This window comes from Malania oleifera, chromosome 6 (assembly GCF_029873635.1).
Source record: "Malania oleifera isolate guangnan ecotype guangnan chromosome 6, ASM2987363v1, whole genome shotgun sequence".
NCBI classification, from domain to species: Eukaryota; Viridiplantae; Streptophyta; class Magnoliopsida; order Santalales; family Ximeniaceae; genus Malania; species Malania oleifera.
Window position 1 is genome coordinate 4,966,912 of NC_080422.1, and position 26,942 is coordinate 4,993,853.

Here is a 26,942-nt window from a genome sequence, read left to right on the forward strand (position 1 = left end):
TTTAAAGTCATTCACTTCTTTTAAAAAATTTTAAGTTCCCCTGTCCCATATTGAAAAATAAAACATGGGCAATTAAGTGATACTAAAAAATTAAAGTAGGTTCTTGAGCATGGACTTTTGAGTGGCTCCTAATGCAATTTTTTGTTTTTTTTTTTTTTTATTTTAGATAAAAATATTAGCACTCCTTCAGATTTGTTAACAAGATAAAATATTTCTTAAGATTTTAAAAATGTCACATACCTTTCCTAACATTTGATTTTTGAGACACCTATACCTACGGGTGAACATAATTTGGTTAAAATCGGATTAACCAAGTAATTAAATTGGTTCGATTCAGTTAAAAATTTATTCGATTTGATTTGATTTGATTTTCATTTTTGCTGAATTTCGATTTTGGATTTTCGATTCAATTTTAAGATTTGGTTAAATCGGTTAACTGAATTAACCAAATAATATAAATTAATAATAAATAATTATATATTATATATTTTAAAAATCTATATTTCATATATATTAAATATTAAATTGATTAACCGAGTTAACCAAAATTTGGTTCAATTAAATATAAAATTTTAGCCGATTCAATTAATAAAATTTTTCAAGCAAATTTTTTTGATTAATTCAAATAATTAACCCAATTCATAGAACCAACTCACCCCTACCTATACCCTTACAAAAATTTTGTCTTATCACCAAATACAAAAGGATATTTATGTCTTTTATACAAGCCTTAGGAGATATTTATAAAATTTTTGAAATCTCAAGAGAAATTCTTGTCCTTTTACCAAAAAGAACTCAAAAAAGGTCAATGTGGTTTTTCGTGTTCATGATAAGCAACATTAATATTAATGATTCCAATTAGAAGTATACAAGTAATTAGACTTCTACTGTATTAGGGAGCAGCATGAACTTCTAACTTTGAATTTGAATTTAAAAAGGTTTAGACAAACTTTGATACAATCTTACATTTCACGTTATTCGAATCCAATGCAAATTCAAATCCAACATCTTTCCAAAGATATGGTCAGAATTTTTAAGAAAAAATTCCCATTAAATAATTTATGAACAATAGGAATGTGGATGATGAAATTTAAAAGTATTATATCCTAAAATTTTTAATTATATATGAGATTTTGTGCTCAACATATCAAACACAAAAACAGCCACCTAGTAAATAAATAAAAATTGGTACCTGCTAAATAAATAAATAAATAAAAGGTGCATACACACAACATAATATTCCACATTTTTTTTTTGGAAACTCTAAGAATGGATATAGAAAAAACGTTGCTACCAAAAATCATTTCATATTTCATATTTTAATTTTTCAAATCCAACTCAAAACTTGGAAGTAAAATTCAAGTGAGTTGGGAGGCATTTGCAACAACTGCTGCTTGCAGGCCAAAATACCTTTCTCCAAAGAAGGGTTCAATTGAAATTGATTAACGGAGGCAAAATAAGCTTTTTTTTGGAGATTAGTTTTACGAGTAAGATTGACGGGAAATTGCATCGTCGCTCGCCTCAACAAAAATAATTTTATTCTGATTATTGTGCTTCTACCCCCCACTCGTTTCGTGAGATTTAACTGCTGAAAGAGAGGGAAAAAAGGGCAAAATCTTCTTCAGTTGACTCCATAGATCCACTTCTCAGCATTGCTGATGTAGCTAACCAACTCTTCTGGTTTGAACCATAACTTGATTTCATCCTTGGCAGTTTCAGGGCCATCGCTCCCATGAATAATGTTTCTACAGGGGAAAATCAAACATCATCATGCCATTTATCTCAAGAAAAATGCAGTACACCGATAGCAGACTCAATGACTTGAAGTGTGCATACAAGGAACGCGAGAATATTTTTGTAATAAGAAAGTGAAAATGTTTCAGTTCAGACAAATACCTCCCAACGACAACAGCTAGATCGCCTCTAATGGTTCCAGGCTCTGATTTCTGTGGATCTGTTGCCCCAATAAGTTTTCTACCATACTTTATAACTCCCTCGCCCTCCCAAACCTGCAATTAAAAAAGAAAGGCATTCAGCTAGCTCATGAATTGTATGATCAAACAAGAGAGAATCCCAGTTTTTCTAACCATTGCAACAACAGGGCCGGAGCTAAGGAAGTCGCACAGACCACTAAAGAAAGGCCTATCTTTGAGGTCATGATAATGCTTCTGCGCAAAGTCCTTTGAGGGAACCACTACTTTAATGCCCACTAGCTTAAACCCTTTCCGCTCAAAACGTGATACAATTTCTGCAATCTGAAATACAGTAAACGCGCACAGATCAAATATGCCAGTCGACAACCTCTCCAAACAAACCCATCACCCTCATGCAGAATAATATAAATAATAGTGAAAACACATGCGTGGATGTTGAAAACCAGCATCATAATTTTGCTCCATGCAAAAGTGGTGAAAATATTACAAACTGTACAACAGCACCAGCAAAATGCTGAAACTTTGTTCTCAATTTTTTTTTGAACAAAAATAAAAAATAAAGTCAAACCAGATGGTAGACAACTCTGACAGAGTAAGCAGGAAAAAAAAAAAACTAAATAGCTCAACTTGATCACACTAATCCAATACCAGACAAGATATTAGCGATAAGAATTGCTCTAATGAATTAGGAGAAAGTGGCATTAATCTTACCAGCCCTCTCTGAACTCCATCAGGCTTAATAGCAATAAAAGTGCGCTCCATCTGAATAAAGTAGAATGGAATACATAATTGTCACTTGTCAGAATGAAACCAAACGTAAAGAACTATGTTGATAGTGAAGTACCTCGGCAGCATGTGCCTCCTGCTCCTGAAGCATGTAAACTGAAAAGGAAAAACAAAAGGCAACTGAAAATTTATAGATTGAACAAACTCTCCATGTCAAAACAACATTCAACTAAATGGTTCCATCAAGCTTCTTGGGCGTACATATATGTACATGAACGTAATTCCACTGAGCTGTGACTACCATGAAAAGTAATATCCTTATGTTCAACAACAGCATAATTTTTAAGAAGAAATAGAGATATAATTGAACTTCACCTGAGCTACTAATAAAATGGGTTTGTCATTAAATTGGGATAGAACAAATTAAAGGCAACTCACAAATTGAATCAAATTCCTACAGCAGAACATTGAGCCACAGCATCAGTGGATCCTTTCCAGTTTCCACAAAAGTCCACTTTATGGTCAAAAGTTTGACAAAAAATATTTCACTTGCGGATTCCTAGACGAGCTTTTAATTTTTTGTGTGTTTTTCCTTATGAAATGTTACCCCCCCCCCCCCAAGGGGGGGCGGGGGCAGGGGCGGGGTGGAGTGCCCATAGTAGTTAGAGGCGCGAGGTGAGCCGAGGCGCGAGGCGAAGGTGCGCGCCTCATGAAGGTGAGGCGCACAATTATTAAAATGGTGTAAAATGTCTATTTGGGGTAATTGATATATGAACATATGAATATCTAGTAATATTAGAATTTAAAATGCCAAAAAATTCAATTACAAAATTGAAAATTTAGTCCAAAAGCATCAAAATTCAACATAGTTCATCATCAAAAGAAAAGAGTACAAATCAAAAAATAGTAGCTAAATTTCAATAAAATAAATAAATATTATGTATTAATTATAATTTATAAACTCACATTAATTAAACTAAATATTACAAATTAAAAAATAGTAGCTAAATTTCAGTAAAAAGAATAAATATTATGTATTAGTTATAATTTATAAACTTGCATTAATTAAACTAAATATTTAATTAGTAATTACATATAAAGAAGAGGAAAAAAAGTAGCCAAATTTCAATAAAAAGAATAAATATTATGTATTAGTTATAATTTATAAACTTACATTAATTAAACTAAATATTACAAATTTAAAAACAGTAGGTAAATTTCAGTAAAAAAAATAAATATTATGTATTAGTTATAATTTATAAGCTTAGATTAATTAAAGAAAATATTTAATTTATAAGCTTACATATAAAGAAGAAGAAAAAGAGAAGCAGCAGGCAGCACGCAACAGTCAGCAGCACGCAGGCAGCAGGAAGAAGAAGAAAAAGAAGAAGAAGAAGAGAAGCAGAAGGCAGCAGGCAGCAGGCAGCAGGCAGCAGGCAGCAGGAAGAAGAAGAAGAAGAACTCGCGAGGGCTCCTGCTGGCTGGAAACGAAGTCGCGAAGGGTCGTGCTTCTTCAAAATGTCGAAGATGAACTCACGATCCTGGTTCGAAGCTCGAAGACGAAGTAGCGAAGGCTTCCGGCTGGTTCGAAGGCTCACAGACGAGCTCACGTTGCTGGTTTGAAGGATCGCGAAGGCTCCTGCTGGTTCGAATCTGCAAAACGAACTCACGAAGGGCTTCGAAGGGCCGAGAGGGGCTAGGGGCTATGTTCGTTCGAGTCCAATGAGGGCTACGGGTCTGGCTGTGGCTATTTCTCTACTTTAAATAACTAAAAATTCACAAGGCGCGACTCACTGCGCCTGTCGCACCAGTGCGCCTCATCTCGCCTAGTGTCACCTCTTGCAAGTCGCCTCGCCTCACCTGGTTTGAGGCGCAAGCCTCTTCGCTTCACTGCGCCTTGCGCCTAGGCGCGCCTCAGTCGCTGAGGCGCGCTTTTAACTACTATGGGAGTGCCTACAAATATAAACAGCTGAAGATCAAGTGCAACAACTGTGACAACAGCTAATGCTGCAACTTCACAAAGCCACACTAAGCATTGTATATTCACTGCAGAAGAGTTTACAGAAGCTGCATTGCCAAAACAGGAGCAAAGGGCAAGGCACCTCTTCCTTTTCTCTCCACCCTATACCCTACATATAAAGATTACAGAACACATATTGGACCTATTGGCATTCTCTGCACTCAAAAGCACAAACACATATCCTCACCTTACAAATGAAATTGATATTTCAGAATAAAAATAAATCTTGGAAGGAAATCATGCTGATTTTTCTATAAGAAAAACAAGCGCGCGCACACATGTTTTTAGTTTTCTCAAGCCTTAATGAAGTAATAAAACTAAAAATGCTTCTCCATCTTCTCAGTTATGTAAAATGACATTATTGTATGCTCAAGTTGGTGGAAAATGTATAACATCCAGGACATGGGAAAAATGAGGAGACAACAAAAGACATTTTATAGTCCAAACCTGCCACAGGGAGAGCAAGGGCTCCCGAAATCCATCCTCTTGATGCATTTCCGCACTCAGCTCTCTCATAAAATGATGCTATAAAGGGAGCCCTTCCCCTGAGTGCAACTGCTGCAGCCGCCGCAGTAGTTACTGCCCGCCCTTCTGCAATAAACAACAACTAAGAAACTTTAAAACGGAAGTTTCTTGCACTTCAATTTTAACAAATTATCTACAAATGAATATGAAATCTGCACATTGCATGAAATATACACATATTGTTACTAAGTACTTAAAACATACCACGCTTCTATGGAAAAAGCTATTTTGTATATTTTGAATTACTCAGTTTGTTCTCTCTCATTAAGCCCCTTTTTAATTTTTCAGCTTCCAAGTTCCATCAAACCATCGATGATGGTCATCTAAAAACAAAATGTAAACTTCATTTTCAGCAATGCTCCTCCCCCCCCCCCCCCCCCCTAAAAAAAAAAAAAAAACCATTGCTTCCCTGAATATAATGATAGATAGCTATCACTAAAGCATTTGAAGAACATCAATTAAATATTTTAGAAACAAACCCTGACCCTAGGCTTGTTCCCAGTAATCACACAGATGATGATACAAAAAACCTAACCGCCAAATTCGGGCAAAATTTCAGTTGAAAATAAAATGTAGAAAAAAGGACTATGAGAAAAATAAGATAATAGATTATACTTCATAAATTTCAAAACCCCATCCAAATAATTAAAAGAAAAAAAATTAATAAACACTGAAGAGTCTGTGTTCCAACAGAAGAACAGGATTGCATAAAACACAGAACTGTTTATTTTATTTTATTTATTTTGTTGGCTTTGTCCATGTTGGGGATCTAGGAGCAACAATCACAACACAAGCAAAATAAACAATCAAAATGAACACCAAGATTTAACGTGGTTCGGCCCAAACTGACCTACGTCCACGGAGCACATCGATCTTCACTAAAAATTGAGAGAAAATACAAGAGGAGGAGGCAACTGCACTCCACTCAACTCACTCTTTCTCACACCTCTCTCTCTCTCTCGCCTTCAACTCAATTACACTCACATTATATTTCACGCAAACACATCTCGATGGATGGGGATGGATATAAACGGAAGATGGTATGATGTGATTCAATGAGATGAGCTAAGATTAACACCGACACTACAACACATCAAAGCTGGCATTCTACAGCTCATCAAAGCTGGCTCTCTACAGCTCATCAAGGCTCCGTTTCCACTATAGCTCAACAATCTCCCACTTGGAAACGGAGACACCATCTCAATCAGTATATCCATAAATGAGTACTCAAATATGTCTTCAAGCATGAAGACCAACTGAAGTTGAGCACAACTTCAGCTTCTGCCTTGATGAGCTGTAGAGAGCCAACTTTGATGTGTCGTAGTGTTGGAACGAAACCCAGCTCATCTCATTGAATCACCTCATTGAACCTCATTACCATCTTCCATTTATATTCATCCCCATCCATCTATATAAATGGAGATGTGTGTGCGTGAAATATAATGTGAGTGTAATTGAGTTGAAGGTGTGTGTGTGCGTGTGTGTGTGTGTGAGTGTAATTGATTGTTGCTCCTAGATCCCCAACAATATCTGTTTCCATTACAGCTCAACAGTCCACGGAAGAAGTTTTTCTACAACAAATGCTCTTCTTATCTCAACGGCAGAGAGAGAAAAAAAAATATTTCATATCTCAAAAATATAAAAAAGTTTCCACTGCACGATCGACTTTTGGACAATCCAGCAAAGACATATCCCATAAAAAAAAAATCGAATTTCCACGAAATGCATCGATCACTCCACGAAAAACAGGAAGCCAATTCAATAGAAAAACGAAAAATCGCATCAAAACCACAAAAAACTAAAATCAAACGGCAAAGCAGCTCGCGTACGCAACAAAAGCTGACCGAGCTTAGAAAATTTACCGGCGAGGACGGCGTTAGAGCTCCTGGAAGCGGTGAGCAGAGACCGAACGGCTCTAGCCGCGGATCTGCAAATCTGGGAGCTCATCTTCTACGGAGATAAAGCTGTTTACACTGAAGAAGTAATGCAGTGATGGGGAAAAGCGAGTGAGGAGTGGGAATCGAACAAAGAACAGAGATGAAATGAGATTTGCGAGCAGCTGCTAATGGGAGATAACGTGTGCGTGATTGTGTGTGAGAATATATATATATATATATATATATATATATGTGAGTGGAAGGTAAGAGTCAAAACCCTAGCCGAAGAGTGAGGAAGAGGAGTGATTGTGTTATCTGTTCACTCAAAAACCGCAAGGCAACCGTTAACATTGAATCCGCTGGGGACTAAACGGCGTCGTTCTGGCCCTGAAATGAAAAAGGGGGCTTTTGGGTTTTGCCCTTTTGGCAGGGAAAGGAGAAAATTGGTGTGATTATTATAGTGGTCCTATGGTTTTTGAGTTTTGAAATGTGCAAGAAGCCAACGGAAAATTTGGTAATAAAATATCCAAAAAGATGATATTTGATGATATGGTAATGATTTCTCAAAAAGGTTGTCTCTTCTTTTTGGTTCAAATCATTTTACTTCACCTTTGGAAAATAAGTGTTTGATCATTTTTTAGGTTCATTTTTTATTACAAAGATTATAGATTAATAGGTTTTCAATGTAATTTAGTAAATTTTCGACTACAAAACAATTCATCACTTTCAATATCTTATAACTGTTTTTTGTAATGAATACCTATTGATTATTGATTTGATTTATAAAAAAAAATTAAGGTAAAAGATCCCGACTTTTTCTGAAATTTGACAAAAAAAAAAAAACAAAAGAATTTTTACTAAAATTTCAAACTTTTCACAAACTTCTATTGAGATTTCAAATACTCGGCAGAACTTCCTTGACATTTGATTTTTTAAACACTTGTACTTCTCAAAGTCTATCTTTTTGCCAAATATTAAAAAGTTTATTGTTCTTTTAATAAACCTCAAGAGAGAGCTTGTATGATTTTTGAAATCTTAAAAAAGAATATTGAAATTTTCAAATTTTAAGGAGATGCACATGTCTTTCCTAAAAAATTAAGCTTAAAATGTTTGAATTCACGATTTTATAATGGTCAGTTTGGATCGAGGATTTTGTTCTAAAAAGGAAAGGAAAGGAAAATAGGAAAGAAATTCATTTTCTACTATATTTTTTCTCTATATCAAATATAATTTAAAATAAAATTACTATAATATGATTAAAAATTAAGAAAAACAAAATGTAAAGGATATGTAAAATTAAAATTTTGTTTATTGATTTGATATATTATTTTTATTTTCTCTTTCACTTTTAAAATTAGGATCTTTCTTATTTTCCTTTTTCTTACTTTAACATTTTTCAAGTTCCAAACAGAAACAGGACATAAAAGAAGAGGTGAAAAAGACGAAGGGAGGAAGATACTAGAACTAGGGAGAGGTGAGGCAGACAAGGCGCAGCAATTAGACACCTCATGTAGGGAAAATGGAAGATGCCATAGCTTTTCCAAATGCAGCAGAACATTGGATGAATGAAGAGCAACTCTTAATTCCTTATTGCTTGTTTGGTACTCCCTCCAAATCTCCAAAACATCAGCAACCCAAAGCATGAAAAGTGTGGCACTCCAACCACAAAAGAACAGCATTTTCTTTTCTTGTCTTTTCTTTTCAGCTAGGTTAAAAACCTACAAATATACTTATTGAATGCTTAATATGCAACAATTGAGAGGAGTTGTGAGAATTGGAATCAAATTCATTAAAACTTTTACTCCATTCCTTTCTTATTTCATTAGATTTCACAAATCAAACATGTTATTCACTGCCAAATTGCAGCTCTCTTTACTTTTAGAAGTACTAGTCATCTACAAATGCCCCCTTTGAATCCCCAAACCACTTATTTGCCCCCAAATAAAGAGAAAGTAACAATGCACTAAGCAAACTTGTCAAAAGGAAACAAATTAGAATTCAGGAACAACTAGAAGTTATTTCTGAAGAGTTGTCGCACAAAACACCCAAACCTTGAAAAGAACCTGCAGGAGCACAACCATCGAACTGCATGAATTCCTAAACAATCCTCAGCGGTTGAAAGAGAGCACAACTTCGAACCAGTCTTAAACTCATATATATTTAGTTCTGATAGATATAAGAGAAACACATTTGTTTATTATTCCATTAGATTGTGTCTTTCTGTACAGATAATATAATGAAAAAATTTTGTGAAATCATTCAACTTTCACTCGCTGATAATTGCTAAGAGTGCTAGAAATATTTACAACTTAATAGTTACAAATGTATAAATGCCGTTACACCCCACTAGAATCATCAAGAGACGCAGTATCAGGACCCAATTTGCAGTCAATCTGTAAGGCTGTTAACCAAGAATCCACCTGAGATGAGGGAGAGGGAGGTTACATCCACCACAACTTTAATTGGAAAATAAAAGACCAATACAAAACAAACGGCATGATCGTGGTGGGAAATGAAATGCATTTACAACAATGATAAAAGGCAATTTTATTTTATAATCTGCAATCTGTAATTTGTTTTCCATTCAAATAAATGGCAATTCCAGCCTCTTATCACAAAATTGTTTATTATTTTATGGTTTATAAATGACTCTAGCAAACACCCAGCATAATTGGGATTAAGACTTTGTTATTGTTGCTGCAAGGACACATTTAGACCATAATATCATATATTGATGTTAAGTAATTAATGAGAAAGATTTTTATTTAGGCCAAAATTCTATATCAAGCAGTGGTAAGAAACCCATTTAAAGAATCTGTTAGGTGAGTAAAGCATTAATAACAATAAATACAATATCATAATAATAAATATCCACCATGCAGTGCAGTAAGTTAGAAATTAGTGATCTACCTGCACTTTAGAAACACTGGAGCACTCATACCGCAGCCCATGACAAGTTAAGATGTAAAAGGCATATCTTGTCTCTTCATGTTCTCGAGCAAAGCTTGACAAAGGACCTACTTCAACTACATCAGAAAGTAGAGTGGAGTCCTGAGGACTCAAATCTGCAAATATCTGTGGCTAATCAGAAAACAATTTTAAACGGTCCGTAAAGAACGTTTTACACAAAATGATAACTAATATGCATTTGATTTGCAGCATATGCCTTAGTTGAGTTGAATTGAGAATATGCACCTATGGGAAAACCGTGTATAATAAGTTAGCTATTTTAGGATATTCATTTAATAACAGATTGTATCCTTAGAATTAGGCCTATACAGCTAAGTTTCCTATTCTGTTAGGGTGTCCCATAAATCATGGGATTTGATTTATTAATTTACTTTTTAGGAATGCTAGGATTGTTGTATATATTCACATGTAATGTTCAGATCAATACATAACTCTTCAATTTTTGACATGGTATCAGAGCCAAATTAGGCTCCTTGGGGTTTCAATTTTTTTCAGCCTTCATCGCTGATATTTCCAGCCTTCATTGCTGGTTTCTTCCCGTCTTTGCAGACCTCTGTTCTACTATATTTTTTGAACTCGTGCACCTCTGTTTCTGCCAAACAGGGCTTGTTTCATCAAAGCCTTTAAAACTTCTGCTTGCCTTCATTGCCAATTTTTCTCTTCTGTGGGTTTCACTTTTGCCAAGTTGTCATCATCATTTCTGCTTCCGGCTGATATCATCATTGATTAGCTGATTGCTCAAGCCTTCAAGATGCTAGAAATCGTGGAGACTACTACTACAGCCCAATCAAAAGAGGTAATCCGACCCCAACAAGCAGGAGAATTGCAAAATATTCGTGCCTCCTACAAGTTAGATGGAAAGAGCTACCTTAAGTGGTCTCAACTCATTCGCACAGTGTTGAAAGGCAAGGGAAAGATTAGCCATCTCATGGGTACAGGTCCTAAAGCAGGGGATCCTAAGTTTGAAGCATGGGATGAAGAAGACTCTTTGATCATGGCGTGGTTGTGGAATTCCATGATTCCAGAAATAAGTGACACAAGCATGTTTTTGGCTACTACAAAGGACATCTGGGATGCGATTCAGCAAACCTATTCCAAAGCTAATGATGCAGCACAAGTGTACGAGGTCAAGGTAAAAACTATGGCTGCAAAACAAGGGAATAAAACAGTCACTGAATATGCAAATCAACTGAAATACTTGTCGCAGGAATTGGATCACTACCGGGTGATAAAAACAAAATGCTCCGATGATGCAGTGGTTATAAAGGCCTTTATAGAACAAGATAGGGTGTATGATTTTCTGGTTGGACTTAATCCAAAATTTGATCAAGTGAGGATACAGATTCTTGGGAAGCCGTAGGTTCCAAAAGCTTTAATGAAGTAGTGGCTATAATTTGAAGAGAAGAAAGTAGAAGAGGGTTGATGCTTGAACCACAAATCACTGATAGTTCGGCTATGGTGGCTAGTGGTAACAATAAATCAGCCACAAACATGGAGAGAGGAGCAACACTTGAAGGAGAAAAAGGTGGCCAGCCAAAAACCCAAAATCGTGGTGGATTATGGTGCACTTACTGCAAGAAGTCTCATCACACCCATGAAAAATGCTGGAAACTTCATGGAAAGCCTCCAAGCCGAGAATGGGGCCAAAAAGGAGGACAACCATGGTTCGAAATCGCGGTCGCGGGTAACGTCGCGAAACGGTCGCGGGTGTCGCGGGTCGCGGGAGACGCGGGTGTTACGTAACGGGAAGCGGGCGTAACGGTCGTGAATTTTTTTCACACATGCACAACCATGCCAAATTTAAAAAATAAGCATGAAATCCATTAATACATGATTTTTAATGAATTTTGCAGGCTTTCATTCACTCTACAAATGCTTTTTAATAGGCATTATGATTTTTATATTAATTTTAGTGCGCTGTTTAAAAAAAAAATCATATTTTTTTATAGTTTACATTAGTTTAATGAGTAAAAAGATGTAGAAATGTAAGAATCAATTAATTAAAGTCATAAAGTTACTAAAAATGAATCAATACTCAATAGACTTAATACTCAATATACACATTACAGTGATTACATATACATGAATTTAAAAAGTGATTAATATCAAATATCAATAAATAGTTGAAAATACATGAATACAATATTACAAATTTATAACATAACTCATGTCACCACCAAAAAGAATGACGTGGAGGGTCTTCATAATTTGCATCTGTATCTTGAGATTGGGATGGGAAATTATCTCCCCATCCTTGTGGAAATACATAGTTAAATGAACCCAAGTTTGCGTCATTTTGTTGTTGCTCTTGAAAATGTACTGGTGATGAAAATTCTCCTGAATAATGTCTATAAGTTGGGGCAGGGGCTGGCTCTGGGTAGTGTGTAGAAGAAGACTCACTAGATCCTGAGATTCCTGATCCACTGGGATAAAAATGTGAGTCACGAGATGCATAATGTGGATATGCTGGATGAGATCCATATGATTGTGATGATGAACCATCTAAACCAAAGTCGCCAAAACTACGAACCACACCATATGAATCTTCAGTAGAATCGCTAGGGTCACCACGAGCACTCCTTCTCCTGGGTTGTGAAGATTGGTTCCCTGGAGGAATACCCAAGTCATAATTTTCAGGTATGTCATGTAGTCCATAAGGATCAGAAGGATATATATCCCTTCCAAATGATGTCCCTGTATCATATCCATAATTATATTCTACACCGCCGCCTCCACCACCACCACTGCCACCCCCCCTAACCCCAGCTCCAGCACCACTATTACCATCATCATCACTTGGTGGGCTCAAACCAAGATTGTCATCACTTTGTGTGCGTTCAGGACTTGAACTTGAATCATCATGCGCGTTTATTGGTGGTTGATCACCTCCTTCTGTAGTACCACCAACCTCTTCATTTAACCAATTTGAATTGTCCTGACCGTCGAGTAGTGGTGTCTCTCTCTCCTCTAACCATTGACTTAAAGGATCATCTTCTTCGAAAATGTAATCCAAATTGATAGGATTGAAACCCTCTTCAATTTCTCGTTGGCTTCTTCTCATTGTACGTCTTAACTTTAACCTCATGTTGTAATGTACGAAAACAAGTTTTTGTAGTCTCATGTACTTTAATCTATTTCTTGTTTTCGTATGGATGAGGCTAAAGGTGCTCCAATTACGCTCACAGTTCGAAGCTGATGTGGTCTGGCTAAGAACTCTAATTGCTATTCTTTGGAGCTCAGGAGCACACAAGCCATAATGAATCCACCATTCAGCTGCATGAATAATTAAAAAGAGTTTTATGTTAGTATAGCGTATTTCAAAAGTCAAATTTGAACACAAAGAGAGAAAATAGAGTAATTCTCTATTATTTAGCTATATAGCCATATTTACCAGGATTTGTTTGTTTTACTGCCCTTTGAGCCAACGGGGTTCCAAAAGTCTCTTGCCTATCTCGATATAGCAACAACTAAAAAAGGATGATTGTGAAATATAATTAATTAATTAGATATATTAATAATTATTCTTAAAAGTATTATTAAATACTAGAACAATTCATTATTCAATTTAATGGAACCAATACTTACTTGATTAATAGCCCGAATTTGAGTATCTATATCGGGTACCAACTTGGTTATCACTTTTTTAACTCCATCCATGACTTCTCTAGCAACTTCAGGAGAGGGTGGGGCACCATAAAGAAATTGTGGGTTCAAAAAATACCCTACAATTAAATTTAGAAACATATTAATCAATAGTTTTCTAATGCAACCATGCATAATTTAAAAGTTAAAATAATAAGAAATTGTATTTGATTTACACTTACCAGCAGCGTGCAAATCTTGGTGCAACTGAAAACTCCACCGGTTGTCAATAATTTTCCAATAGTCTTTGTAAAACCGGCAATCTTTTTGAATGGCCAACTTCGCCCTATCAATTGCCTCGTATATGAAGCCCATGGTTGGTTTTTCATCACCATCAACCAATTTAAGAACTTTCACCAAGGGTTCTTGCACTTTAATTATATCAGAGGCCTTTTGCCAAAACTCTTTGCCTAAGATAATTTTCTTCGAATCATATGCTGGGCCTGATTTTACCATTCCAAACCTTGAGTTTTTCCAAGCATCAGATGTAAACATTTCCCTTAGTGCTTGTTTATGCCTGACAATAGTCTCCAAAGCAATGAAATTTGTGGCAAATCGAGTGATGGCAGGGCGAAGTAACTCTCTATTATTTGTGAATTTCTTCATGAAATTCACTGTCCATGTGTGGTTGTAAATAAATGAGGTTATTGTTCTTGCATCTTCTAAGACCTTCTTCACGTTACTTTTCTTACCAATATCTTCAAGAATAAGGTCTATGCAATGAGCTGCACATGCTGTCCAATAGAGATTGGGCCTCTTCTGCATTAATAATTTTCCTCCTGCCTTCATTGCAGCTTCATTATCAGTCACTACTTGGACAACATTCTCCTCTCCAATTTCTTCAACCACCTCATCCATTAATCTGAAATGAAATTATAAATTCAATAATTACTACTATTTAATTAAAAACATGCAAGTCCATAATACTATTTGCATATACAATTAAAATTAGAAAATTACCTGAAATAATATTCAGCTGTTCTGCTTGGCACATCAGAGGCATCAACTGATTTATGAAACACGGTGCCTCTATCGCAATAAACTAAAAAGTTTATAATGTGTTTTCTAGTTGGTCCTGACCAACCATCACACATAAGTGTTACACCTCTTTCCTTCCAAATTCCAGCAAAAGAAGCTATATAATTTTTCATTTCTTGATACTCTTGCTCCAAATAAATTTCAGATATCTCATAGGGTGATGGACCCTTCACCCCCTTTCCAACCTCTGCAGCAATATCAAGCATAGGCTGCATAAATGGAGAGTCAGCTACATTCGCTGGAATCCGATTATAAATTAGGAATTTTCCAACCGCTTTTCCTAATTTACTTCTTAAACCTTTCAGTAACTTTGTGTTGAGTTTTGGTTGTTTCGCACTCTTGCTTCTTTCTAAAATAGGATCCATTGCCTTTAGTCTAGCTTCAGGGGCATCAGGATTGATCCATTGTCGTCCACTACCTCCAGCTTCTCGACCACTATAAGATCGAGCTCCTGCTCTATTGAAACCACTGGTAGCACCACTGCCAGAGCCACCTCCCTCTTCATAAATATTACCCCTTCCAGTTGTTCTTGCTCGAAATCTTTGTCTCTCTTCCCATTGTTGTTGTGATCGCATGCTTTCTTGTCGAGCGAATCTCATACTTTCTTCTTCCAAGTCTTCTTCATCGCTGAAATTCTCAAAATCTCCTCTAATTTGGGCTTCTGCTTCTTCTTGCCTTTTTTGTTTATCTCTTTTCTTCTCAGCATACTGTTGTAGATGTTTCATCATTTGTTCTCTTACTTGTGTGGTCACATTTGAGCATCCAGCTACTTGACCCTTTTTATGTGCCAAGTGTTGTTTCAAGCGTGTAATGCCCCCTTTGATTATCTTCCCACATAACTTACACATAATAACATGTCTATTACCGTCTACCGCAGTACCAAAATGCCATCCAATATCTTCACTAGGTAAGTTTTCATTTCCTCTATCACGTGACATATTGATAGACTTAATTTGATGATCTCTACACAAAATATAAAGAAAATACAAAGTTACAACCTTCCTACAATGACAGGAATAATATAATTAGTAATTTAGTAAATATTAAATAATAAGTACTAAATAGTCCTAATTTTAAATACTTATTACGTAAAAATAAGTATAATATTTGATTAAAAATAATAAGTAATGTTTATTATTTTTATATATAAATAAACAAAATTATAAAATATTAGATATTTTATTACAAAGAAAATATATTCCTTTATCTTTAAAAAGATATTTTCATTATTTTTTATAGCTTGATTTTATTTTCATTTATAACTATAAGAAATTAACAGGTGAAAAAGATTTTTGCTCTACTTTCATATACATCATAGCATCACAAATAGAGATCCATACATTACAAATTGACTATTTAATTTTTTAAACATTTTCTCAGTATATGGATTAAAATATTAGATATTTTATTACAAAAAAGTATATTCCTTTATCTTTAAAAAGGTATTTTCATTATTTTTTTAACTTGATTTTATTTTTATTTATAACTATAAGAAATTAACATTGTAATTTTAAAGGTGGAAAAAACTTGCTCTACTTTTATATACATCACAGCATCACTAATAGAGATCCATACAGTATAAATTTTCTATTTAATTTTTTAAGCATTTTCTCAATTTATGGATTAAAATAAAATTTTTCTACAAATTCCAGTAGTAAACTAGTAATTAGCAAAAATCTGAATTATTAATATATTAACTATTAGGTTAAAATGTTTTTTATTAAGTTATCAATTTTTACTTTATTTGATAACTGAAAAACAAAAAATAGATCATGTAACGATTTATTTTACCTAATTTTAAATTTAACGTCAAAATGATATTTTAAAACTTAAAAAATATTTATAAATAGGAAATATGTGATAAAACTAAATTTTCCTAATTACCTTTCAAAAAATATAAGACAATTAAAATATTTATAAATTAAGAAAATTTTATTTTACATAATTATTACTATTTTTTGATTTTTTACTCTATTAAATTACTCTTTTTTTAATTCAATTTAACAAACACAATTTACAACAAATTATAATTAAAAAAAAAACATAATAAAAAGTTTAAGATGTGGGAGATTTCTGATCTTTGAAAAGAAAAAAAAAACAAGAGCTGCATCTATAGGCAAGGCATAAGACTAGAAAAGAGTATTTTTTGTACTAATGTTGTATCTTGGAAGTCTGTAACCATAATACTATTAGTCTATTTCTAATGGTGTCAGCTTTCAAAAAATGTTAATGCGATACCATATAAATGAAATTGATATTGTATATGAATATAATAATTTACAACAAAAAAAATGCTGTTAGGGGAAATAATTATGCAAAATGTTGTTTTACTCACAAATATAAAATTGCATAGAAATAGAACATGAGAAATTGTCCACTCCATATTTTTGGAATGCCATGTCATAGTCATTTATTTTAAAATAATATATATTTTATATGCAATGAAACCAAAAGGAAAGAAAGAATACGTAAAGAATGAATAAAAGTATGTTAATCAAAACAGAATATGACATGCTTGCATATTAAATGAATCTGAAATTTTAAAGCTTTTTACTCTATTAAATTACTCTTTTTTTTTTTAATTTAATTTAACAAACATTACTTACAATAAATTATAATTAAAAAAAAAACATAATAAAATATTTAAAATGTGGTTGTGGGTGTTGAGTGTTATTGAAATAAAGCTTATCTCATACGCGAGATGAGCAGAGGGCAGAGAGTCTGAGACTCTGAGTGAGACCGAGAGAGGGGAGGCGACTCGGAGGATGGAGGAGCCTCGAAGCCTCGAAGCTTCGTGCGACGACTGGCGGAGGGCTGGCTGGTGGCTGCGAGTGCGACGACGCCGACGACTGGTAGAGGGCTGGCTGGTGGCGGCGAGTGCGACGACTGGCGGTGGCGGATGAAGCTGCCTTCGTTCGGCCACTCTCAAGCTTCGAAGAACTTTGTTAGGTTCAGGATTCAGGAAACGAAGGCTGCGAAGATGAGTAACTCAGGCTTCAAAGGAGTGAAGGCGTGAAGCCATCTTATAGCTTCAGCGGCTCGGCCAACAAAACTGCAAGTAAGTATTTTTGTTTTTGAATGTTAGATTTAGGTAGATTGAATGGTAGATGGGTGCTTGGGACTCGGGAAAGGGGGAAAGGAACGCTGCGCAGCAGAAAGCAGATTCTGCAAGTTGTCGGTATGTAACGGTCCGTAACGGACTGTTACGGAGTGTAACGTAGGGGTAACGGCTGTTACGGACCGTTACGGCTGTGAATTTTTTCCGAACCGCATTATCGGCCCGGATCGGTTTCGGAGTCCTTGATTTACGTTACGTATCGGCCGTTACGTTACGTAACGGCCGTTATTTAAAACCATGAGGACAACCACGGAACAATGGACAAGTCCACATTGCTGAAGGACCACAAGGTGAATTGACATCGCAGGAGCTGAGCAGTTTCAACCAAGAAGAGATTAAGAGGCTGAGATCACTTATCAAACAGTCTTGGAAGACCTGAAGGATCTCCAAGTACTTGTTCTTTGGCATATTCAAGTGAGCTTCCATCTTCTATTGGATTAAATGTCTCAGATAAAACCTTTACCAGCTCCTGGGTCATGGACTCAGGAGCAACCGATCATATGACCAACCTTTATCCAATATTTTTTCAACCTATACTCCATGCCCAAGCAGTAGGAAAATAGCCACAGTAGATGGATCCTTGACCACTGTAGCTGGTTTTGGGGATGTGAAAATAAGACCATCAGTAACTTTGAAAAATGTCCTTCATGTTCCTAAATTGTCCACAAATCTGGTCTCTATTCATAAACTCACTCAAGATTTATGTTGTAATGTGATTTTTGACAGTAGTAATTGTATATTTCAGGACAAGGATTCGGGGAAGATGATTGGACGTGCTAGGGAAAGGAATAGCCTCTACTATCTTGAAACACCAAGTCAGTTGCACATGACCAGGGACGGATTATCTTCTTCCTTTATGTCCAAGTTTGTCTTATCTAATAAAGAAAAAATTTTACTTCATCATTGCCAACTTGGATATCCATCATTTTGGGTTATTAAAGTTATGTTTCCTTGTTTAAGGATTTAGATGTTGAAAACTTTCAGCGTGAGGTATGTGAACTTACTAAACACAAGCGTGTACCTTTTCCAATTAGTTACAAAAGAAGCTCAATTCCTTTCTATCTTATTCATAGTGATATTTGAAGTCCATCTATTGTTTCTAATGTTTCTGAGGCAAGATGGTTTGTTTCTTTCATTGATGATTGCACTCGTGTTACTTGGATTTTCCTTCTTAAACATAAGTTTGATGTTAGTATTGTGTTCCTAAATTTCTATTCCATGATCAAAAACCAATTTGGGGTCAATATCAAAAGGTTTAGGTCAGATAATGCCAGGGACAATTTCAATCAAATTCATACCCCATATTTTCAGCCAGAAGAAATAGTACACAAGTCATCTTGTGTCAATACCCCATAGCAAAACGGGGTAGCAGAGAGGAAAAATGGCCATCTCCTTGAAAAAACCAGACCTTTGTTATTTCAAAAAAATGTGTCTAAGGGTTTTTGGGAGGAAGCAGTTCTGACAACTACTCATCTGATAAATCGTTTGCCTTCAAGAGTCTTGGGTTTCAAGAGTCTTATCGACATACTTTCCACATTCTACCCAGACCTAACCACTACAAACAACCTTGTTCCTAGGATTTTTGGGTGTGTGTCATTTGTCCATGTTCATAGCCACAATAGGGGGAAATTAGATCCGAGGGCTCTAAAATGCGTCTTTGTGGGCTATTCTTCGACTCAAAAAGGATATAAGTGTTACCACCCTCCGTCAAAGAAATTCTATGTCTCGGTGGATGTTACATTCAATGAACAAGAGTCTTATTTCACTAATCCTTATCTTTAGGGGGAGAATTCAACTAGGAAAGATAAGGAAGATTTTTTGCTTAATTTGCCATCAATTCCTATGTATAAAACCTCAAACCCTATACATGTACCTCCTTATTCATCTTGTTCCAACCATGTACCTGAGAGTTCTTCTGAACATGTGCCTGAAACACCAAATGAACCCAAAGAAAAGACCGATTCTGCTCCTAGAAATACCATATTTGGCAAGGTATTCACAAGAAGGAAGATGGTTGTTCTTGAACCAATGCAGGTCCAAGAGTCCAACTCAAATCGTTTGAATGAGGTAACAATTGTTAACCATCCATTGCAAGATGAAACTGAATCTCGTGTTGATAATGATGACCAGGACCTTCCAATTGCCATTAGGAAAGAAACTCGAAAATGCACAAAGCAACTATTGTACCCTCTTGCACATTTTTTGTCGTTTAAGAATTTTTCACCATCCCATAGAGCCTTTCTTGTAAGCCTAAATACCATCACCATTCCTACCACAATATCTGAGGCTTTGTCCAATGGAAAATGGAGACAAGCTATGAATGTGGAGATGGAGGCGTTGGAAAAGAACAAGACTTGGGAGTTGGTGAAGTTACCAACAGGAAAGAAACAAGTGGGTATATACGGTGAAGTATAGGGCAAATGGGTCGATTGAGAGATACAAGGCGCGGTTGGTAGCCAAGGGGTATACTCAAACCTATGGGATTGATTATTTAGAGACCTTTGCTCCTGTTGCAAAGATGAACACGGTTAGAGTATTATTATCACTAGCAGCTAATTATGGTTGGGAGTTGCAACAATTTGATGTCAAGAATGCTTTCTTACATAGGGAACTAGAGGAAGAGATTTATATGCAGGTTCCACCGGGATATGGGAAGAATTTGGCTGCTCACACTGTGTGTAAATTGAAAAAGGCACTGTATGGCCTTAAGCAATCACCACGAGCATGGTTTGGGAGATTTGCAAGAGTTATGTTGGCTATGGGATACAAACAAAGTCAAGGGGATCACACATTGTTCATTAAACACTCTCCTTCGAGGGGAGTTACAGTCCTTCTAGTGTATGTTGATGACATTAATAGTGACAGGAGATGATGCTAAGGAGAAACAGGTCTTGAGTCAATATTTGGCTAAAGAGTTTGAGATTAAAGCGTTAGGGAGACTAAAGTATTTTCTTGGGATTGAGGTTGCTCACTCTAGGCAGGGAATTTTTATCTCTCAACAGAAGTATGTCACAGATCTTCTCAAGGAAACTGGCAAGACAGCATGCAAACCAGCAAGTACTCCGATGGATTCTAATCTTAAACTTGGAAAAGCTGAGGAGGATGTCGCAGTAGACGGAGAAATGTATCAACGCCTAGTAGGAAGACTCATTTATTTGTCTCACACATGACCAGATATAGCATATGCAGTGAGTGTGATTAGTCAATTTATGCATAGCCCAAAGGAAGTTCATTTACAAGTAGCCCATAGAGTGCAACAGTATCTCAAGGGAACACTAGGGAAAGGTATCATGTTTAGAAGAAATGGAGGATTGGTACTTGAGGCATACACTGATACTGATTATGCTGGATCAATTGTTGATAGAAAATCAACCTCAGGATGTTGCACCTTTCTCGGTGGGAATCTTGTGACATGGAGAAGTAAAAAACAAACTATGGTAGCTCAGTCAAGTGCAGAGGCTGAATTTTGGGCAATGGCTCAAGGTGTGTGTGAACAACTTTGGCTAAAGATCATCCTTGAAGATTTGAAGATTAAGTGGGATGGCCCTATGAGACTTTATTGTGACAATAAATCTACAATCAACATAGCTCATAACCCAGTACAACATGACCGAATGAAGCACACTAAAGTTGACAGACACTTAATCAAAGAAAAGTTGGAGAGTGGATTGATTTGTACACCTTACGTGTCTACACATGGTCAACTTGCTGATGTCCTTACCAAAGGGTTGAGTAGCTCTGTTTTCCAAACTATTGTTTCCAAGCTGGGAATGAAGAATACCTATTCACCAGCTTGAGGGGGAGTGTGGAAAAACCATGTATAATTAGTCAGCTATTTTAGGATATTCATTTAATAATAGATTGTATCCTTAGAATTAGGCCTATACAGCTAAGTTTCCTATCCTGTTAGGGTGTCCCATAAATCATGGGATTTCCTATTCTGTTAGGGTGCCCCATAAATCATGGGATTTGATTTATTAATTTACTTTTTAGGAATGCTAGGATTGTTGTATATATTGATATATTCACATGTAATGTTCAGATCAATACATAACTTATTCAATTTTCGACAGCACCATTGTGTTTGTGCATCTGACTATCTGAGATGCAGACCACCATATTGATATCTCATATAAGGCTATATCTGCATACCCAAAACCTGTCAGATCTGTCAATCCTAAAAAATAGTACATAAAGATTTTGTAACAAAATTTAAATAAAGTCAGAAGAGAATAGACATTTGATTCTTGGCCACAGTTTCCCCAACACAAGTGGACAAAGTGGTGAAGAGGAAAATTTTATACTGTTGTGGCAGATTTTTACCATAAGGTTTCTAATCAGGTTACACAACCACATGAAAGGATTTGTTTACACTACTTTAGCTTAGTAATATGGTTTGGAAACCTAGCCTGGCTGGTTGAAGAGGTTGGCTAGGACCCACTCACAATGCCAGTCCAGATAATCATACCATCCTCAGAAATTTTGTGATTCGGAGTCAACCAGCTCAAGCCCCAGTGACATGTTGTGACTTGGGCAAACCCGGAAGCTACCAAGTTGGCTCAGCCTTCAATTTTATGAGTGCACATGTGTGTGAAAGCTTGCTCCTAAATGGTTTAGAATCTTGATAGTTTAGGAAAGCTACAGCCTAATCTGATCACCGGTCCAACCTCAACCTCAACCTATCTGAGTTAACAACTGGTTCAGGTTTTGAACATTGGTTTAAACATTTAAAAATGAAGCAAACATATTTAAACTACCTACTCAGAATACCATAGTCGAGCTAGACAATTAACAATGACATAAAACCAATAAGCATATTGAAGCACATTCATTTGAGCCAATTAATTGTAAGAACCAGCGGCATGTCTAAATGAAAATCCAAATTAATCTGCCAGAAGTCTCACAACTTTACCTATCTTATACATATCAAATGAAGAAAAATGCTATAAGCATCTTCATATGAGAGGGAGAGGAAGAGAGAGAGAGATAATAGTCCTCAAAAGATATCCTTCATCCATAGTAAAAAGTTTCTAAGACACGTGTCAGTGCAATTGTAGTATATTGACCCAAATCCAATAATGCTGCTGACTAGAAATCCCCTTGGTATATTGAAGCATCATGGGTAACAACAGCTCAAAATTTCAATAATCAATTACCTGTAGATGACAGATAGAAAAAGATACATGACCCCTGAAGAACAATGAAGCGTGGAAGCCAGTCATCAACTTCAGTATCATCAATAGGAGGAGGTTCTCCTGGTAGCGCTGTCCATCTCTATGAGACAAAAAGAGAACGTAAGAGAGCATAAAAATTAGTCACAGACATGGGGAAAAAATCATGCAATCAAGAAATGCAGACAAGGGCGACATAGTGAATACAGTACGAATGTATAAATAGCCACACAGACGAGCAGACCGCAAAATTTCATCAAGATGCTCTAGCCTGTAAAAAACAGAAAATGTTCAGTGCCAATTGGAAAAATAGAAAAAAAAAAGGAATAACAATAAAGTTCATGTTTCCTTATTCTTGAAAATATTTAGACAAAAGACAATCAGAAAAGCTTTCAATATACAACAAGAACTACAAATTCTCAATATGCATAAATGCAGTGCCAACATAAACTCTTGATATAAAAAACGAGAACACAAATCTTATCAGGTAATCGTAGAAACTAAGGACCTTCTGAAGAAAAAGAATAAGCGACAACAATAGTAGTGATGACAAGGGAATATTTCTACATTGGAAAATATCCCCCGCCCTATTTCTTTTAAGTTCAATTACACAGTTAAGGACTTTGGAATCACCTTTCCTCGTGAGGAAAATGTAAGGCATATGAGTGCTGGAAAAAATAATGAATCTAGAAAAGTAGGGTTTATCTCAAGCTGCAAATGTGCAATATCACTGCAGGCTCATTATGTATTATTCATCTATGGACCTCATGACAATCTGTAAAGAGTTTTAGGGCATAAGAAACACTGAGTTGTTTGTCTGCAATTAATTGACCCGTCATAAATCATCCTATAGTTTTTACCAATTCAGTGAACTAGGGTGTTTGATTAGAGGGATTTGGCCCTAAATTCATCTTTATGTTGGTTTGAGTATAGATATCACAACTTATGTACAACCAGAGCTAAACATGTACAATATACTAGATAAGGAAAATGATGATGATGATGATGATGGTGAATTGGTGATAAATAGAAAAATCAATATTTACACATGCTCAACTTATCTGACCAAGTCGAAAAAAGATAAGGTTTGTTTCATTAGAAGCAAAATTGGGGAAAAAAATTGCTTGCACTGCAGATGTGGTTGCTTAACATTGAAATTGTGAAATTACTATGCTATGGAAACTCCCATGAAGCAAAAAAGAAGTCATTTTCCATCATTTGGAAGCCTTGGAGAATTGCTACTAAACAAAAGTACACCATTGAACCATTAAACAATTCTAACCAAACATTTTTCAACAGAATTCCTAGTATCTGCTATTTGCCGGTGGTAAATGAGTCAAAGTGAGAAAAGTAAGCCACAATGCTGAGACAAGCATCAGGTCATCCTTACTGAGCTTTCAAATGAGCTTCTCTGTCTTCTAAATCAGCAAGTTCTGATCGAAGGGATTCTAACTCAACAGCAGTTAGCTCAACCTGCAAGATGAAGTTCATTATGGTATTCAGGAGCTTAAAATTTCAAACTACCATTTGGGAAGTCGAGCAATAAACATTCAATTAACCTTCTCCTGACCATCAGTGCCAGATCCCCAACGCAGGCCTCGTATACTAAACAAGCTCAACATGGATGCAGCTGATCTTAATTTTTGTTGAGCCCACAACCGGCTATGGGACCTATGCTATAGCAGAATAAGAAAAGTTTATTATATAATGTAAATTAAATCCAAGTTTATGCTTCTTTTTCATTTCTTTGAAACAAATGTACCTCAATGAGTTATCAATTGTTGGATGTGAAACAGAGTGCCCTTTCTTCTGAAGACTGTCTACACTAGATGTCGATGCTTGAAAGTGATCTGGGAAAATATCTATCTTCCCCAGACTATCATCCATGAAGCTAAACTTCCACTTCTAGGAGAAGGAACTAACCTACAATTAAAATTGAATAAATGAGGGGAAAAAAAGAAAAAAGAAAATCAAATTCTGATATGATGAATAATTTCCAAATTCAGCATACAATAATTAATTCTTCAGATCACTTTGCCAAAAGCTGTCAATTCAAATACTCTGAAACGTAATATTTTATTTCGCAAAGGTGCAATGACTTGTCTCTCTTCAGATTTTACAATCACTTCAAAATAACAGTGTAGCAGATATTTTGCAAGCATTAGACTCATCCTTTATTGCAGACACTAGAATGGCGAACTTAATTGTACACTAGACTGAAAATTAGACAAGGTAAAAGCATAATAACTGTGATGCACTGCTCATGTAAAGACTCTAAGATTCATGCTCTAGTGGATGCATCTGTAAGTAAATCCAAAAATATCAACACTGTGGGAGAAGAAACAGAGAACACATGATTAAACAAAAGTAAGAAGCGCGGCTTATTTTATGCATGCATGTTTAAGCTGCAAGCAGAGAAATAAAATTACTGAGTGGAAAAGGTAAGAGAAGATGCTTCTAGATATGTTAGAAGGCTCTCAACTAGCTGCAAGTTGCAATTAGCAACTCCAAACAACTCAGCTACTCCACTAGTACCAGATAAAGACAAGTGATTTGTTAAAATGCTCTCCACTGGCTAATCAATAGAGTTAATGCAGTTTTTGTTTTGAAATAAGGAACCACTAAAATCGCATTATGTGGAAGTATACAACTATCAGTGCCAAAATAGCTGTCCAAAATGGAGGGGCGTTATGATCAGAATATTGTTTTCTTCAGAGAGGAACCATAATTCTTGCTTCACCATTCTGCTGCACAAAAGCCATCTTCAATCAGAATGGTTTCCTCCCAAGGAGCTTTGGGCCAACGATGCAAAGGAGACCTTTCAGTTATTTCATTATCAACACAACAAAGAGACAAATGAACCATCTTCAAAAAAACTCATTCCTACTGAAGGCCGCAAAGCTCTTCTTGCTATACTATCTTATCCATGTAGCGTTTGAAATATGAATTCGAGACAGAATTAGAAATTTTGTGAATGAAGCCAAATTTTAAAACGATGTATGAAGTTTAATCCAAATTCATGCTCCCAAACGCAAAGTTTGCACATAAAAAGGTTGAAAAAGTGGAATTTTCTTTCAGCAAATATACCAGTACCCTTTTAAGGCCCCTAAATCTTCACTCTTTTCGTGGAAAGCTAACCACTCAGAAAGCGCAAAGCTTTCGAAAAAAAATCAACTTTCGGGGGAAAAAATAAGACAAATACGATAAATACTCGAAAATAACCCCGTGTATGAACAAATCAAAACACTAACAAGTAACAACAAGCCAGGAGAACAACAATCTCTCGCTCCCCGACGATTAAAGTCCACAACAAACACAGCTAAGAGTAAAAAGATTTGAATCTCAACATAAAAAACCGTACGCTAAAGATTGACAAAGCGAACCTAGATTATTTCACGCCCGTATTGAAAGTTCACAAATCAAAGCAAAATCACAGCTGAAGCACCGCCTGATTATGATTTTAACAAAAAATAAAAACGAAACTTACATGAACTGAAAAACAGTGCGTGCGAATAGATATCTGGCTTGTGAATTTGAAGAACAAATCCTCAACAAATTTGAGATTTTCAGGGAAACGAAAGGAGATGATCGGAGAAAGAGGTGGTACGGAGTTCCTGGAAAGCGTTTGACTATAGGAAAGCTTGATGAGACCGGTCGGTAATCGGTATTTCCGTTCTCCTCAGTAATTAATGTGCTAGGACCGCTTTGCCCTCCAGATTTTGGCAGTTTGCCAACTTGCCGAGTGGTATTAAGTCATTTCATGGCTGTTAATTTAGGTACCCTTCAGACGAAAGAATGATGAAGGTACCAAATAATGGTGGCCTTTCTAATTTCAATGAATTAAATGTAACATCAAATCATATGGATAAATGTACGGTATTTGAATGATTTAAGTTCTAATTATTGAAAGTATAAATTTAT

The 26,942-nt window shown here is 35.8% G+C and overlaps 2 protein-coding genes across 3 annotated transcripts; both read right to left on the minus strand.

The window, feature by feature from the left end:
* Window positions 1-1,287: 1,287 nt before the first annotated feature.
* On the minus strand, window positions 1,288-26,673 carry LOC131157025 (nucleoside diphosphate kinase 3-like). 2 transcript variants are annotated; one of them, XM_058110862.1, is made up of 15 exons: window positions 26,509-26,673; window positions 24,784-24,944; window positions 24,581-24,692; window positions 24,412-24,494; window positions 23,229-23,292; window positions 23,007-23,124; window positions 9,993-10,147; window positions 9,447-9,502; window positions 7,078-7,132; window positions 5,128-5,287; window positions 2,779-2,816; window positions 2,646-2,696; window positions 2,088-2,255; window positions 1,897-2,009; window positions 1,288-1,745 (listed from the first exon to the last, which is right to left on the minus strand). In XM_058110862.1, the coding sequence occupies exons 2-15, from the start codon at window positions 24,906-24,908 to the stop codon at window positions 1,622-1,624; spliced, it is 1,422 nt and encodes a 473-aa protein (XP_057966845.1). In that variant the 5' UTR covers window positions 24,909-24,944; window positions 26,509-26,673; the 3' UTR covers window positions 1,288-1,621. The 2 variants fall into 2 exon arrangements, with proteins under 2 accessions (XP_057966845.1, XP_057966844.1); XM_058110861.1 differs by lacking the exons at window positions 9,447-9,502; window positions 9,993-10,147; window positions 23,007-23,124; ... (3 more) ...; window positions 24,784-24,944; window positions 26,509-26,673 and having other exon boundaries at window positions 5,128-5,271; window positions 7,068-7,510.
* LOC131157024 (uncharacterized) lies at window positions 12,067-14,129 on the minus strand. The gene is made up of 4 exons (XM_058110859.1): window positions 13,877-14,129; window positions 13,638-13,774; window positions 13,444-13,519; window positions 12,067-13,325 (listed from the first exon to the last, which is right to left on the minus strand). The coding sequence occupies exons 1-4, from the start codon at window positions 14,007-14,009 to the stop codon at window positions 12,223-12,225; spliced, it is 1,449 nt and encodes a 482-aa protein (XP_057966842.1). The 5' UTR covers window positions 14,010-14,129; the 3' UTR covers window positions 12,067-12,222.
* Window positions 26,674-26,942: the final 269 nt, after the last annotated feature.

What these genes read in the sequence shown, in the direction of transcription:
- LOC131157025 (XM_058110862.1), bottom strand. Translation starts at nt 24,908, where the DNA reads ATGGATGATAGTCTGGGGAAGATAGATATTTTCCCAGATCACTTTCAA. An exon ending in GCTATTTATACATTCGTACT is followed by an intron (nt 23,125 to 23,228) that starts GTATTCACTATG and finishes TTTGTCTCATAG; the next exon opens with AGATGGACAGCGCTACCAGG. An exon ending in AGGAGGCACATGCTGCCGAG is followed by an intron (nt 2,697 to 2,778) that starts GTACTTCACTAT and finishes TACTTTATTCAG; the next exon opens with ATGGAGCGCACTTTTATTGC.
- LOC131157024 (XM_058110859.1), bottom strand. Translation starts at nt 14,009, where the DNA reads ATGGGCTTCATATACGAGGCAATTGATAGGGCGAAGTTGGCCATTCAA. An exon ending in CCAAGATTTGCACGCTGCTG is followed by an intron (nt 13,775 to 13,876) that starts GTAAGTGTAAAT and finishes ATTTAATTGTAG; the next exon opens with GGTATTTTTTGAACCCACAA. An exon ending in AGTAAAACAAACAAATCCTG is followed by an intron (nt 13,326 to 13,443) that starts GTAAATATGGCT and finishes TTATTCATGCAG; the next exon opens with CTGAATGGTGGATTCATTAT.